The 15,011-nt window shown below is 38.5% G+C and overlaps 1 protein-coding gene across 8 annotated transcripts; it reads right to left on the bottom strand.

The window, feature by feature from the left end:
* Window positions 1-412: 412 nt before the first annotated feature.
* Window positions 413-14,757, bottom strand: LOC127351795 (uncharacterized). Of its 8 annotated transcripts, none has more exons than XM_051379715.1 (13): window positions 14,396-14,757; window positions 8,699-8,794; window positions 8,455-8,544; window positions 7,769-8,366; window positions 7,191-7,257; window positions 5,608-5,706; window positions 2,612-2,716; window positions 2,446-2,505; window positions 2,247-2,348; window positions 1,746-1,855; window positions 1,158-1,210; window positions 922-1,021; window positions 413-773 (listed from the first exon to the last, which is right to left on the bottom strand). In XM_051379715.1, the coding sequence occupies exons 2-13, from the start codon at window positions 8,735-8,737 to the stop codon at window positions 559-561; spliced, it is 1,638 nt and encodes a 545-aa protein (XP_051235675.1). In that variant the 5' UTR covers window positions 8,738-8,794; window positions 14,396-14,757; the 3' UTR covers window positions 413-558. The 8 variants fall into 8 exon arrangements, 6 of the variants coding, with proteins under 6 accessions (XP_051235675.1, XP_051235670.1, XP_051235671.1 ...); XM_051379710.1 differs by lacking the exon at window positions 14,396-14,757 and adding an exon at window positions 10,315-11,597; XM_051379711.1 differs by lacking the exon at window positions 14,396-14,757 and adding an exon at window positions 10,315-11,597 and having other exon boundaries at window positions 2,636-2,716.
* Window positions 14,758-15,011: the final 254 nt, after the last annotated feature.

Here is a 15,011-nt window from a genome sequence, read left to right as displayed (position 1 = left end):
TGTGCAAACACAGAAGCCACAAATCTAAACATACCAGACTGACATTGTCCTGCATGTTCTGAAACACAGTTGTACTGTGGGTGGTGGATACTATCAAGTCTGTCAAGATTCAGGTTATCAAGATGTGTTCAGAAAGTAAGACAATTTCTTTTTACATTTAACCCAGTATTGTTACTGGTTGATTAAAACTGCAATCAGGATACATGTATTTGGGGGGCGTAAGGGTTTGGGACCGACTGATTTAGATCAACAGCTGTGGTTAGTCCTCAAAACCAAACTAAACACTTCAGTGCTTCTTCACAGTGAGACTTTCAACATTTTAAAAATCAAATTCAGTGTTGATCCCACTAAATCCTAATGTATTAAAGAGAAATTATGCATTTAAACAATACAAGAATAAAGCACTTGAAAATGTTTTTTCGCTTTAAGAATTTATTTTAACATTAAAATAAAACCCGTACCTTTGAAGTGGAATGTAACTGACAGACAAATTGTGTGTTATTATAACACTTGAGCACATGTGAACTTACCAACTGTTAGCATGCGTTCTCTTGGTTATTACTGGTTCATTGGTTCAAGTTTAAGTACAGTAAAGCAAGGCAAAGAAGAAGGTACAGGGAGAGTGTGTGAGTGGTCTGACTGCAGTTGGTTAGATGATGTTGCATATAACGCAGGAATCTGGACACAGGACATGGAGTTGTTGCTCATTTGATCATCGGGCTCAAGTTTTATTGTTGCCGTAGCCACTTTCTGGAAAAGTTGCTGCTGAGCAGCTGAAAAACAACACAAACTCTTTAGAGAAATTTAATCCAATCCAATATTACAAAAATGGCATTACCATAAAAAACACATGATCTATTATATAATCATTGAAAAGATGAGATTAAATTACAGTCTCCTCAGAGCTATTCTCAATTTTACCTGGTACTATTGTAAATGAATTCCCAGTACGGCAATGTGTCCTGAGGGAGCCAATGAACTCAGAACTGCTTGTTGACTCAGGAGAAGTTCTAATGAAGCCCTGAAAAATGGAAAAACTGAGTTAACAAACAACTAATACATCAACCAGGTTAAATTTACAACACTTTTTCACTTATTAAGTCATTTATTACACATAAAATAATTTGAATGACATCATTACGCGGTGAAGTACTCACTGCATTTCTCTGAAGAAGTGAAAGCTCTGGCTTACAATCTATTTGGTCGATACCTGTATGAACAGAAAGGACTAAATCAGGCACTTTAATAAGATTCACGTTACAGCCGCTACAAGGAACTTTTATTTTGTGTTGAGTCTGGCGGCCTCTGTGGGCAAAAGCGGTAATGTCTCCTTTACTATCGCATCCAATCTGGTGGAAGGTGGTGGTATTATTAAGAGGAAGGATACATTCTCACTGACGGTCTTGTTTGTTAATTTAGGTCAAATAGAGGCATCAGTATTAAATTGAGACTTTCATGACCAGATTAAAAAGTCCTTATAGTATGTCCAACTTTTGTCTTTTTATTTTAGGTGAGATAAGTGCAACAGCAGAAGTTTAGCTCAATCCATCTATCAAATACTTTTAAAAAAAATATGTTTAATTGTTATGGTAAGCTATCAATATTCAACCAACAGTAGCAGGTCAAATGTTTAAATAATGGCATGTTTCAACTCAACATTTATTTGCTCTTTAAAAGGAGAACAAAAGTCGGATGTTTGAAATCCTTAACACCAACATGTTCTTTAAGAATTTGGTGTGACATACTCAACTCTCCAACATCATCCTCAACTTTCAACTGAACATGTGAAGTGTGTTTCTGCCATGGCTCCAGCTCCTCTTCTTCACATTCCAGTAATAATTCAGATGATGTGGACCTGAGACAGAAAACAACAGACTGACTCTCCTGCCCTATATAGGAAGAGAAGGAGCTCAGCACTATTTCTGTCTGGACTGTTTTTCTTTGCAATTTTGGCCTTTCTGAATTCCAATATTATTTTTGGTTGTTTTGAAATGTTTATTGCTCATTATTATGTTTGGTCGGTTTAAAAAGTGGTCAGTGGAAGAGAAAATACAGGAAACATATGAGCAAGAATAAATAAGTAGATTCTTCATGTCAAAATTGAGAATCAAGTATAAAAATATTTATGACTCCACTGTACAGACGTAGTCTAAATCAATATATTCTATTCAATATATTCAAAGGTAAACATGATTCATTTAAAATAAAAGATCCTTGCAAATGAACCACATCAAAGACCAACAGACCTCTGAGGAATAATTGGTACGTAGACGTCTTCCTCATCAACTCCTGGAGCCCTGAGCTTCGTTGTTTGTAGGACATTTTTCACATCATTATCCGAATCATATCTATTATATAAAAAGATAATAACACCAGAATCAAATGAGCCACAAAAGTGCAAAAATTAACATACGATATATCCTGTATAATATAGTATAAAATTACAGTCTATTGTTCACACTGTTGCATTCGTCCTCTTCAATGGTGAACTCCATCTCATCAAAACTGAAAGTGACAGATTACAGTGTGGATATTGAATAAGACAGAGTGAAAATGTATGTTAGGATAATCAATACTATTCTGATTGACATATAAACCCACTGAAACCTACATTCTCACAGAGATCAATATTAACCTGTCCTGAAGACGGTCCACCTCTGGTGCCATATGTGTAGTTTCACTCTGATGTTCAACATATTGCTGATGCTGTTTACCTCTGCAGACACATATTGAAATTAAAAAATATACAAATATAATAAAAAATGAAAGTTGTTGCAACATGTGGACACTAATTGTCTTGGCTGACACATTAATGCCTGTAAAATATAACGTGATCCAATGAAAAAGCCACAGAGTAACCCAGATCATCCAATTGTTCTGTTTGTGCAGGGGTCTAGAACTGAGAGAAAGTAACAACCACATTCCTGGTTCAATACTATCCAGGTAGCTGATAATGTCACCTCCCTTTCTCTTGATGGTTGTTTGTTTGTTTCCTCAGTACGATCCTTATGATCTTGCACCGGAGGGGTATTGCACAAAAGTAGGATAAAGAAATCCAGGATAATTGAGCAAGCGCGGCTTGACTTAGCCTGCTCGGCGCATCCTGGCTTAATTGGTTGCACGTTTGCCGAGCCAGGATTAAAAGGTGCGGCTATGTTAAGCCAGGTGTAGATAGTCGGGATAAGTGCGTGTTCACGGCATACTGAAATAGACCTCACGATCGCTCACAGAATCACCAAGAGTCGCGCTTCATATTTCACGGCCGCTGAACAACATCTCTTGATGGAGTTCTATGAAGAGGTGAAAGATATAAGAAAAAAAGCCAATACCAATGCCATAATTAAAGAAAGAGAGAAAGCCTGGCAGACAATAGCGGACCGGCTTAATGCTTAAGTAGTCCAAAACTGTACAATGAATAAACGGTGCTTCACTACAACTGTCATAATTAGGCTCCAATTAAAGGACTAAAGGAGTTACTTTAAGTCCACTAATCAACTGTTGTACACTTTGCTTTAAATGTGGAAAGTAGAGGTGCATGTTACTTAAATGTAGAGTATGATTAAGTGCAAACAATTATCCACAATGTGTGTCATTTAATCTATTTTTATCTATTTTATCTTTCTATCCTTCATAAAGAACAAACTTGTCTGGCCATAAAAGGACCTGGCAGCAAGTTAAAGTTAAATACAAGAACATTCTGCAGGCTGGTCAGTGACTCTAAAGTAGATAACAGTGAACAAATGAGGTGAATAGATTAGGTGTCTGCTGACATGTTGAATGTCTGTATGATTGTAGCAGTTAAAAAAAGCCCATAGAACTGGCACAGGGGGCCCACCAAGCCAGGATATGTGCTGCAAATGGTTCCTTTATTGAGGTTCTCTGCATCCCCAACAGAATAAAGGAAGCTCCCACTTGCAAAACATCTCACTGTAACACAGACCATCTGTGGTACAGTGAGAACATGGCTTCCTGCCGTCTGGTGCTGTATTTTTGGACCCAGCAGCCTACATAAATATCTTAGTCCATCACCTGAGAATCTGTATCTCTCACTGAGATAGTCATCTCCAACGGCCAATGGGTCTGACCTGTCCCAGAAGACTCTTGCATGACTAAATGCTCGTCTGAGGATTAGGGCTTCCTCATCCAGTACATCCTCCAAGAAAGGGCAAGCCATTATGAAGAGGGAACAGCTGTGAATAATATATATATATATATATATATATATATAAATTATGGCATGCCGTTTAGGAAATGAATCTTTGAATATATGGAATGAAGCTTGGATATATTGATAAAAATGTGAGAATACTGAATGAAATTGAAAACCTAGTTGTATCCTTTTCATCAAAGTGATAGCCTTCTGAATTAGCTGGTTTTACAAAATGGCATCAGTTGAAATATTACAATACTTTCTTAAACTGGAAAACTTTTTTGCTTTTTCTGTCAGGATTTAGCCTGAGGCCTGTTGTAGTCGGTCTGCCACCATTAAAAAGGGAGTGAACTTCTTCGTCATGATAACGGTATTGGGCACGGGTACTATGGGAAGGATTGTGGCCCGTACAAGCACTTACCAATGAGTTAATAATGTCCTCATTGATCAGTATTGCTGCCACAAGGTTCCTGACTGACTCATTCTCACTTCTACAAGATGGCAGCAGTGCCTTCATGACCAGTCAAGTTTCATTCTATATATTCAAAGATTAATTTCCTAAACGGTATGCCATAATATATATACTATATTGCCCTTGTCACAGATTTCATTGAAAACACCTTTGCAACTTCATCAGCTGTGTTTTGTAATCTCAATTACTGCAATAAACACATATTTATGCAGTTTGACAAGCTGTCCTCATTAGCATAGCAATATAACACTTGTCCTGAGTAATAATACTACCACTTGAATCAATATAAAAAGACTTTTGCAATTAGAAACAGCCAACAGATTTAAATGAAATAAGAAATGACAATATATATGTAATATTTTAATGCAGGATAATTAAAATGATGCAACATACTTAGAAAGACCATGGACATGCAGTAAAACACATTAATTCCTCACAGGATTGACGGTGGAAATACAGGTGAATCACCTGGATTAATGTTAGCCTGGCTGTTAGCCTGGTCTGGAGCAGGCTAACTGCAGAGAATAAATCACCATAGTAACTTAGCCAGGTTAAGTTTGAGCTGCTTTCATGCAACCGACTTGAGGCTAAATTAAGCCAGGATAACCAACATATCCCGGCTTAATCCCTTATCCTGGTTTTGTGCAATACCCCTCTGGTTGCTACTTGCTTTGTTAGAGTCCCGCCCTCACATCCTGCACACTGTTATTGGCTGGGGGCTACACACCCACTGCCCAGAAAGATCCCAAACACCATAGAGACAGAGGAGAGGGTCTCTGCAGAGACAGAAACTGGCACTCTCTTCTAGCGAGGCAGAATGATTGAGAGGGATTCATTTTGTCCTGTATTGAGTCTATACATTGAAAATCCTACTCATTCTACCTTTAACTTCTTCACTCACTCTGTATATCACAGTTAGACTTTCATATTTATTCGTTTAGGTGCAGTCCAGCCAAAACACAAGGCGAGGTAGATGACTGCTTACCCTCTGGAGGCCAATACATGTCCAAGACTTGATAGTGCAGTAGGATCTTGCGTACACGTTCCAGTAGAGGTCAGCGATATTGAGGATCTCTTTTCATAACTGTAAAAAGAAACCTTATCATTAGATACAAAACCTAATCTGGAAATGTTAAACATGCAAACTTTCCCTCAGCTTAACAAGTACCTGAGTTACAGGTGAAGTAGATGAGTTAATCTAATAGTTTACAGCAACTGTGCCAGTCAAACTTATAGTAGTTCAGATATTTTAATCTTTTAATTTTATTTTATATGGTATGTGTCTGAACCCTATTTGTGCTTCAAACCGCTCTGGTCAGTAGCTTCATACTGTTGTTTTACTACTCAAGTTCATTATTCTTAGTTGATCTGTTAAAGGCATACTATGCAGTTTCCGCTTTTGTCAAACAGCTACCCCTAGAGTCGCTGCGGAGTACTTGTATTTAAAAGGCACACTATGCAAGATTTTTACCTTAATATAAGAGCTTCGAAGTCATTTCGATGGTAAACGAACTCGTAGTATAGCGAATCATCCCGATAGCAAAGGTGGAGAGGGACGCCGTTGGCAGAACCAGCAATGCAAGTCTGAAAGGTGGCGTCCCGCCAAATCTCGCAAGAATCACAAATTGCTTTATGGCGCGACGTCACATACATCAGCGACATAAGCAGCAGCCTCAATGGAAGACACTAGCAGGCATTCAGACTTGCATTGCTGGTTCTGCCAGCGGCGTCCCTCTTCTGCTTTGCTATCAGGATGATTCGCTATACTATGAGTTTGTTTACCATCGAAATGACTTTGAAGCTGTTAAATTAAGGTACAAATCTTGCATAGTGTGCCTTTAATCAACTAAGAATTTAGTAAGTTAGTAATTTTTCGGGGTCTTTTTATGGTCTTTGAGTAAATTGCTTTTAATGGTTTTTAATGAGTCACAGTCCCAGTATCACAACTATATTCAAAATGACAACATTTTTGCCTTTATTAATGTTTTTAACCACTTTATTACGGGCTACCAAATGAAGATACATAGTAGAACATTTGAGAAAAAAGACAGCAATGCACATAACAAGCATGATAGATATATATAAAAAGAGCAGTATTTATTAAATTAATATAAATATAATAATAATTAATATTGCAGACAATCCATGTAGGTCACAGACTAGATTTACTAAACTAAAACAGTGCTTAAAAAGTTCATCCAATAAAGCCGTAATCCATTTTTATCAAACTGAACGGTTACATTTTAAGATAGCACTAATCCATTTTTATATAAACAAAATTTATCAAAACACAAAACAAGAGTCTAGAGGTTAACGGATTTGAACAATGAGCTTAGCTTCTCCAGCTTTAATAGGGAAGCTCTGCCCACTTCTGCACAAGCCCAGTTCCAGGTGAGCTTTGTGTTTCTGTAGTCTCCCAACCAACATCAGGTTCAGTGATTGATGTTACTAACTTTTCTCTCGATCCACAGATGACTTTATACAAGACTTTGGCATGCTGATTAGTGCTTTCCATTGAAAGTAAATGGATTTGGTTGTGATGTGTATAGCCTGTACATGCTGCCTCACCTTAACCATGATGACAGAACTCCCTTCTCTCTTCTCCTCGACTTGGCCTTCATTTTCTTCAGAGGATCTTCAAAGTAAAAAACAACATTCAGTAGTAAGTACTAAGATTTTAATTTCTGGCTCATTAATGTAGTAGTCTTTTTGGTACAGTGGTGTTATTAATAATTTCAGGTGTTAACTCGAGTGTGGTGATAACACTATGAATCTGTTCTAACAATTCCATCATAAACTTGGGATAATAAATAAGAATATATAATATAGCTTTTCTTTTGCACAAACGGATTGGTCTTTTGCTCACAGCAGAGAAGAAAAGACTAATAAAAAAAAAAGGAAAAACAACACCAAATTGGCAAAATCATGGATTCACTAAGCCGAACAGCCTTAAAATGGTCAGTTTACCAATTGGCTGCTGAAAATGGTCCAATTAGTGCAGGACAACAATATACAGTGTAAGCATATTTATGTGAATATACAGAGCTTTAATCTTGAACCTGCACAGTTTGTGTATAAAAACAAACAAAACAAAGACAAAGTTGAAATGTGACACTGAAACCAGGAGAATCACAGAAAACCATCACCTGAAATGTGAAGAAGAGTGCCTCCAGGTTGTTGGTGGACCCCCTTTGCAAAGGCCCCTCCCTGCTCAGTCCTGTTCATCTGTTTCATTTCTGGGCTGAGGTATGCCTTTTGAATTTCAAAAAAGGTTTTATGCCCCATGAAATTCAGGTGCAGATGTTTGGCCCACTTTTTAAATTGTGTAAAGGTGCCTCCAGAAAAAAGAACGGAAAGAGCAGCAAAAAGGTGGATTTCAGGAAATGCCTCCCAAAGGTGAGGTGAAGACATCCATATGCCCCTGTGGCCACCAAGGCAGCTCCACCTCACCTTCTTCTGTGCACCGCAGTGAGACACCTTCTTTCTTGTTATGGGCTGCCCACATGTCTGACACTTCTTAAACAGCTCCATCAAGCAGCTGTCATTCACAATAGTCTTTGACTTTGAGTCTTTGAAGTCCTTTTCTGTGTTCTTGCCTGATTTTGACGTTGCGGTTGTGTTTAATTCAGTCTCTTGGTGGAAGCTCTCACTCACACCATCCACAGATGCAACGCTGCTCAAACTTTCATTGAGTTCAGCTTGTGGAGGGGACTGGGGTGATGTGCTTGGAGCTCCTGAAGTAATCTGTGAAAACAGAGACAGGTTTCTGTGTGAGCAACTTGTCTGAAAAGGGTTCACAGTAGTGGCCTCTGGTGTCATGTGTTACACTTACAGGAATCGACAGCGAAGGAGAAAGTGATGCAGTATCCACATCAGTGACTTGAACACCAAAGGAAGAAACCTGTGATGACGCCCTCGGAGCCTTGAGTAAAAACAAGGATTGTTAAGCCAGTAGTACTTATTCAAAATAAAAGCGCTACATTGAGAAAGTAATGAGTCTAGCTGTCTAACCACGTGCAAACCCATGAAAACGAAACAGAAACATTAGGAACATAACTTTACCACGTCACACTTACTGAGGTTAACGCAGAGGCCCATCGCAACACACCGTCCATACTGGAGCCTGAAACCACTGAGGTGGAGGTTTGAGCAGCTGTACTGGGAGTCTTCACCTAATTAAAAGTAAACAAACAAACAAACAGACAAACAAGAAATATCAGCATCGGGTTGAAACAAGCAGTAGTTTTCTACTGTGAATGCCTACATTTTGAAAAGCATCGTATTTCTGGTCTTCAGCTAGAGGGCAATCACAATAAGAGTTGGCATGATAATATTTTAGTTCCATTACAAGAGAGACTTGATGTTCTCTGCAATCAGATGGAAAATAGTGTATAGATCGACTATCGTGCTCCCTTACAATAAAACGTTCATAATAAGATAAACTTATCAAAACACAGACTCAACAAGCATAAACGTACAGAAAAGCTATGTATATATTATGTCGTCAACTCTTATCCTCCACCAGTATGTTTTAACCACAGAACGCTCTTTAGGCTAATTGTGATGAACAATATGAACTCAACTGTTTGATAAATTCTAGTAGACATTGTGGCTGCGGCTCCCACTCCCAAACCAGCCCAGCACAGGTATGAATCCACTACTGCAGCGTTTACACATTCATCCTTTTCCGAAACAAAGTTTGTCCTTTTGCTGTAACAAAGAATTGTTTTAAAAAAGCTGTTTCAATATTTTAAGACCATTGCCTAGTGTCTAAACACTATCTTTCACTTCCATAGTCCTCGGGTGGTTTTCACACAATTACACAAAAGAAGATGAACACACACGCAGTATAAACACTATTTAATAAAATGTTTGTTAATAAACTCTGTGTGACATTTTTCTACTGTGACTAAGTATGTTCTGTATGTATGATCTTAGAGCATGTGTAACTATTTATATGTTGTATGTTACATGAATCTCTCTCAATCTTGGAAAATGCCACACCAATATTTACCCTCATTGTACCCCTCATCTTGTCCCACAGTTGGATTGTGTGGTTCACCTGTATGTTTGCGCTTTGTGACAGAACGCCTAGAAAACGGCACTGAATACTCCATCATGAGCGAGCAATACAAACTTTTTAAACAGAAATCAAAAGAATGGTTAGCTAGTTAGTTTGTCGACTTCCTTCCTTCCTCACTTTCTGACATGTCAGCTGGTATTTCCAGTGTTTCCCATGAAGTTATAGCAACTAGAGCAGGGGTGCTCAAACTTTTACCCAAGAAGGCCCAACACTGACACTTTATGGTGGATCATGGGGGGGAAAGCAAACACCTACTGTTGAGTATTGTCAAGATGCAAAATGTCACCCACCACGCTCATATTATGAACAATAATTAATAATGAGGGATCCTACATATTTACAGAGCATTTATAACCTCACTAATAAAAGCATTTAATCCCTTTCTAATTGTTTTTAGCTAGAAACATCTGGCGGGCTACATCAGACCTTGGGCAGCCCTGAACTAGAGGGACAGACAACCACTGGAAGCCACTGTTACTTTGAATACTATTACAGATTTATCTTGAGCACAACTCAGTAATACATGTGGAAATCATATTATGCCTTTAAATATAAGATTTCTAGCCAACGTTTCCTATAAAACCGCCCACAGGTAAATGAAGTGGTTACCTCTGCTGGGGTACTGTCCTCTGCTGGCAGAGAGGTGCTGAGGACCTCTTGTTGTCTTCCAGAGAAAACAGACGGGATCACGTTGGACTTGAGGATTTTTCGGGGCGTTGTTTTCATAAGTTCTGCCTGTATGTCCGGTTCGTAGTCTTCCGGTTTAAAATGCTGGCTACATACTCGTATATTCCCGTATTTACTTACTGGTGTGTTTTCGTCAAATTTGGGGTTCTGTATGGCCTTTAACCACTTTCTGCACCGCCCCGGGTCTCTTGTAGGCAGAGAGTGGAACACGACTCCCCGGGACCGGGCCTTCTTGTAGCCCTTACAGCCGGGCACAGAGCACATCCCCGGCATCGTTACACAAATAGAAAAACAACCACAGTGTGAGAGAAACGAGGAATTATACACTGACGACCGCCACCATTTCTGAGTGGTCTGTACAGTGACCAAAAGTCTGCTCCAGCAATTGGAGAACGTGACCGCTAAACGTAAACACAGGAGCGTAAAGACGTGGTCGCGTTGCATTGTGGGGAATGTAGTCGGGGACTTTTAGGGACAGTAACCGGGGCGATAGCTACACCGAGCTCTGCTGTATAGATTTTATTTATTTATTTATTCATAAAACAACATGTATTTTTCCCCCATTTCGCTATGAGACACCGACACAAAAAAACTTGTCCAATGAAACCGAAACGTCTCCATGACAACTGATCTCCATCATGTGATAAGGAACTCGAGACACGGGTTGAAAGACAGTTTCCGGTGAGAGATAAAGATAAACAAAGATAAACCTTCAAGCAAAAAATGTTAGATGAATGTTTAGGAATACAATAAAAAGACTGACTGCCTTTCTAGGACTGCTACATTTTAATTAACAAGACTCAGTATTAAATAATATTATTGTTATTATTACATACAAAATAAACCAATACATCAAAACAATTAAGAATCAAGTCATCATTATGAAATGTTATGTTGTCTTTCTTATTTTCATATTGGGGTTTTTATTTCATTATAGTTGTTTTATTTGATGTTTCAATTTAAAAGACCAGTGTGTAAGATTCAGTGGCATCCAGTGGTGAAGTTGAAGATTGCAACCATTTGAATACAGCTCAGCCTTCCAAGTGTGCAGCAAAAACTATGGTGGCTGTGAAACCTGCAAAATACACAAAATGCCCTATCTAGAGCCATCCTTTGGTTTGTCCATTCTGGGCCACTGTAGAAACATGTTCAACATGGCGGACTCTGTAGAAGAGGACCTGCTCGCTGTGTAGATAAGAACAGTTCTGAAACCAGAAAGTTGATGTCCAGGTAAAAATAATCTTTGTACACAGTGTTGAGTGTTGGTGTTTTTTAAATAAACAAACCTGAGTTAAATAGACAGTATTTATTTTGAAGTGTGTTATTTTGAATAGGCTATTTGTTGCATTATAGGAAGTGGTAGAGTCTAGATACTACAGTCTGGATATCTCAGCCTCTGCTGCTGTCGGTGTGTATTCTGCATTTCACACCACATGCACAAGAAAATGCACTAATACTAAAGAGCAAAGCTGTTATTTCCAGTAGAAAGTGTGGCTTTGATTCAACTTTATGGTAATTAAAATTTGTTAGCTGCATTTTGTCAGGCTGTTGAACTGTACCGTCTTATACTGAGAGGTATCTGCCTTCATTTATATGAATGTTGTTTTTACATCCCACCAAACAAAATGACCAATGAACGCTGCCCACCTCTGGGGGAAGATAAAAGTGTGTCATGTCCGTTCCTCTATATTCCACACAGTTTGACTAATGGTAATTAGTGTGTGGGGTAAAGAGGGCCCAGAACTGTCATATGAACATGTTTTCTTACACATATACTGTACATATGTTTAAAGTGTCTCTATAATTAACTGTGAAACATATTTTAAATATCTGGGAAATATTAGAAATAAACAATAAAACTTCATTAACATTTTTCTCCATCTGATTATCTAGTGTATTTTCATTGGGGAGGAACATCAGCTGAAGTTGGTGTGATCTGAGTTTGTCCAACAGGTGGCAGTCTGGAATTAATAATACAGGTCAGAGGTGCCTCACATGGATCCATGTTTCAGTATATGACAAAACTTGCTTTAGATGACAAATAGTTTCCTCTTGCACAACTTTTAGATTTTAATGTAATGTTGTCTAAATAGTCTGATAGTCAGTGTTACATTATAAACTGAACATGAGCACCTCGTGGTTGAGCCCTGCAGTGTCCCTCGTATAAACTATCTTCAGTGGGTTTTTATAGATTTAATAGCTTTATATAGTATTGGGTTATAGGACATGGAAATCCCACATAGCTCTCCTCTAAACTCCACATAGTTTAAGTTGCTGAAGTGTCCACTGGCTTTTTGTTCGGGCTCTTTATTCTCTCTTTGAGTTTGGTATTTTTGAGTAGTGTAAATACAGACTGTCTTTTTGCTGCAGGTTTCAGTGTATGTACATGCAGTACGTGTGGATGAGTGAAGGTCTGAACTGTTCCAAAAGTGTTGGTGGTTCTGGGACTGAGTGTACTCTTGTAGGTGTAACTGGCCTCATTCAATGAAACATCTGGATAAGAGAGGAGAGGTAACCCCAAGTGATTCACTAACATCCCACTTGTTTTTTGAAAGACTGACACGTTTTTTTTTCTGGATTTTGTTTTTATTTACATACTAATTAACTTGATAAGCACCAAAACATGTTGAAATTGAGATTATGATTAGGTTTAAGGTTAAACTTAAGGACAACTGAAACATAAATTGTTTAACTAACACCAAAACAACTCTAATGTTGGTTGTTGAGTTTTGGTCTCAGCTGTAAGACAAACTCCCAGCAGACAACCTATTTGTAGGGTTTTGGGTCAAATAAAGTCCAGTCAATTGTGCACAAATTCATCCACCACTTATGATTTCTACATACCCCGATATTTAATTGTTTTCAGTTTCAAATTTGTTCCTTTTTTCATAATAGTTTCAGTTGGGCCCGCCTCCTCTTTCACTTCTTGTGTTGGTGTACAAATGCTATGAGAACAGACTGAACTCCCACATGAAACTGTCTCTTCTCTGACCTGCAAGCCAGGTTGACAAACCACTGAACCTCATCCTCTCAAAGAGAAACTAATTCTAAGTTTCTTCATTCAGCATTTGTCACATACGATAAGAACATTTGATTCACGCCAACTTTACCATATTATACAGATACTGGTTACTGTTAAGCATGTACATATTTTTGAGATTCACAGGAGTAAACTGGTGATTTTTAGCCTTCATGTAATGCTACTTCAATTATTAAACCATCTAAAAAGTTAAAACAAAAACAATTAATTCACAAAGCAGTTGCTGGAGGTAGTGAGAAATACAATTCGCAAAAGACTTCAAAAACACATCGATATTTCCATTAATAACACAAGTTGCGCCTCCACAAGCCACAGCGATATCCAATTTCAGCCCAACTTTACTGCAGTCCTCTTGTCTGGTTTCTCGCCAGCGCGGAAGGAAAAGTAGTCCCCGCACGGTGGACGAACATGCGCCGTCGTTTTACACTGGTCTTCAAGAGCATTTGACGAAAATATTAAAATACACTAAGCTGTCGTGATTATCTTTAATAAATACTTTATACAGGCTGTTTTAGTTGTCCGTTCACATCGCCACATTTGTGCATCGCGGAGGTGTCAGAGCCGACAGTCACAACCATGTTATTGGCCCTGAACACACGTGTAAGGTGAACTGAGCTGTCATGTGAGGGGGAAACACGTTCCTGTTGAAAACTTTAACAACTATTCTGTGATTCCTGCTTTAAAAGGTGCATTAAGACATGTGTTTGTATGTCAGGATGCATGTTTCCTTTAATGATAAAAACGAGGGGAAACTAGAGATGTCATATGAGTGATCTTATCACAACCGAGGAAGTGCTGTGTTCCGTTTAATTTTTACACCCTTTTTCTTTAATTACAGCCTGATTTCAGCTTTAAAAGACAATGTGCATTCTGTTAATACTTTAAATATATATACAGTCGTGGTCCTGCAGCGCTGTTATCGGTCACAAACATGGCCCAATGGGGCTGTAACCAAATACTCACAAGTTCAAGAGATAGTTAGCGACGTCTCCATCCGTCCGTAGATTCCTCTCCACCTTTAACTTTCTCCATCTTGTGAAGCTATAAGAGATGTTTATCCTGGTTTTTACTCGCAGACGGTCGCTTTCCTTTCTGGCTCTCAGACCTTCTTCAGTACGACGGACCGGTTTGGACTTTTTCGCCACAGGAGCGGAAGTCTGGTTAATATCCGAGGGTTGAGCTGTTGTGGTCCGTTGTTTCGCCATGAGGATAAATGTCCCTTTCTTCCTTAATGTCTTTAAATACAGCTGATATTCATACTAACAACAACTTACAGTTAGCTTGTTTTTAAAAGCCCGCCTGATTTCCGCCAACAGCAACTGTACGTCCGCTCTGTACCCTTCAGAATAAAAGCACCACCTCAGCAAAAAGATGTGTCAACAATTGCACAATTAACTATATTTAAATTCCACTTATAGTTTGTGTTTAATTAAAAAACATCCAATGGAGTATACAAGAGGTTTCAAATAGAAAATCTGACATTACACAAAACCAAGAGTTACAACAAAAGAGCATACAGCAGTAAAAAACATATCAAAACTTAAATAAGGTGAAATAAAGTGTAAAAAGCACAAGTGAA

The sequence above is a fragment of the Dicentrarchus labrax genome, unplaced genomic scaffold (assembly GCF_905237075.1).
Source record: "Dicentrarchus labrax unplaced genomic scaffold, dlabrax2021, whole genome shotgun sequence".
In the NCBI taxonomy this organism is placed as follows: Eukaryota; Metazoa; Chordata; class Actinopteri; family Moronidae; genus Dicentrarchus; species Dicentrarchus labrax.
Note: the sequence above shows the minus strand (reverse complement) of the source record. Positions and strands in the feature narration are given on the sequence as shown.

Coding starts and splice junctions, on each gene's coding strand:
- LOC127351795 (XM_051379710.1), bottom strand. CDS start 10,836: ATGCAACGCGACCACGTCTTTACGCTCCTGTGTTTACGTTTAGCGGTC. Junction 1,211..1,745: donor GGATGATGTTGGAGAGTTGA/GTATGTCACACC, acceptor CTGTTCATACAG/GTATCGACCAAATAGATTGT. Junction 774..921: donor TTCATTTACAATAGTACCAG/GTAAAATTGAGA, acceptor GTTGTTTTTCAG/CTGCTCAGCAGCAACTTTTC.